Genomic DNA, 1408 nt, shown 5'->3' on the forward strand with positions numbered 1-1408 from the left:
CTAGCCTTACCTGTGTAACGTAGGATACCTGGGTAACAGGTACATTAACGACTTGCTGGCGAGTAGAAGTAACGGTCTGGAACTGTGTCACTGGACGAGTCACCACCTGTAACATTATATAGAGATTTAATCATAACCACAAAATGTTCTTTGTCTGGTTTCTCTGTATATCAAGCAAGTCATGATTGACGTGATTACTTATAATAAATATCATAGAATATCGAAACATAATGTGGACGTCTGGAATAAGAAGAAAATGGGTTGCTTCACACTATACTTCTCTCTCGAGCTGAAAAGAGGTCATGACCTTCTACAGGAATCTATGGATAAATCATAGATCACCTTACCTCAGTGAAAGTCTGCAGGAGAGAAAAAAATAACAAAAATTAATTGAAAATAAAAAAATGCAGAGTGCGAATTATTGTTTCACAAATTTCTAAGGTAACAGATGCAGGAACCAACGCATACAATAACAAATGGTTCGTATGCGTAATTACAACCAAATAACAATCAAACCTTTTTTGTAGATAATATTCTTTGCATTTTATGAAATATGTAATTCTTAAAAGAATCAAAATATATTTACACGATGTCCTTAGTCTTAGAACTGACCTGTGCAGGGCCTTGAACAGTGACGTAAGAAGTTTGGTAGTCGGTCTGGAACTGGACCCTTGTTGACGTCACGACTCTCTCCTGGACGACGGTCGTAGGGACGACAACCTGTAAAAGTAGCTCCATATAATACAGAAACACAGATCATAGAAAAGAAAATACGCATATATATCATGTGCTGTATTTTTGTCAGTAGAAGAGTTTCAAGTGTTGTGGATTTCTATGTTGTTGTTTTTTCTCTCATTGTTTGTCTTTCAAATGTGTATACATTATAGAAGATCTGTGTCTTTGTTGTTGGACTAAAGTTTTTAAAAATCTTGCTGTAGATCTTCGTACAGTAAATATTCTATAATCTCAACGGCTTAAAAATCAAATTATATTTCATTTACTGCATTCACTCACCTACCTAACCAAAGCTCTGTTTTGTAATATTTTACTATCTCAAAAAAAGTCTCCTTCACCTACTTCTAAACACACAAATTACCTAAATCGACTCCTCTAAACAACCATCACCTATATTCTCCCTTCCCCTCACCTGACTGACAGACACGCGAGTTGACACCACGACATCCCGTGACGTCACAACCACAGTAGATGCCTGACATGCCCCTTGGACTTCCTGCTGGGTCGAGCCAGCGTCGGGCACGTCATAGAGCGCTGCGGAAATCGATGGCATTGTAAGTCTGAGTGTGGATGTGAATAAATGGTGGCAGCAGTGGGAATGGTAGAGCTAGTGATAATATCATTAAGGGTGATGATGTAAGTGCTGAAGCTATCATGATTGTGATAACTAGAG

General features: G+C 38.1%; 1 protein-coding gene across 2 annotated transcripts in view; it reads right to left on the reverse strand.

Annotated features, from left to right (window-relative positions):
- Positions 1-1408, reverse strand: part of LOC119587579 — a 4444-nt gene that overhangs the window by 1067 nt on the left and 1969 nt on the right. For both annotated transcript variants that reach the window (XM_037936292.1, XM_037936291.1), the window contains exons 3-6: positions 1148-1269; positions 613-720; positions 348-359; positions 11-106 (exon numbers count right to left, since the gene is read on the reverse strand). In XM_037936292.1, the coding sequence (XP_037792220.1) occupies positions 11-106; positions 348-359; positions 613-720; positions 1148-1269 (338 nt within the window). The remainder of the gene's footprint in view (positions 1-10; positions 107-347; positions 360-612; positions 721-1147; positions 1270-1408) is intronic.

This window comes from Penaeus monodon, chromosome 22 (genome assembly GCF_015228065.2).
Source record: "Penaeus monodon isolate SGIC_2016 chromosome 22, NSTDA_Pmon_1, whole genome shotgun sequence".
Lineage (NCBI taxonomy): Eukaryota > Metazoa > Arthropoda > Malacostraca > Decapoda > Penaeidae > Penaeus > Penaeus monodon.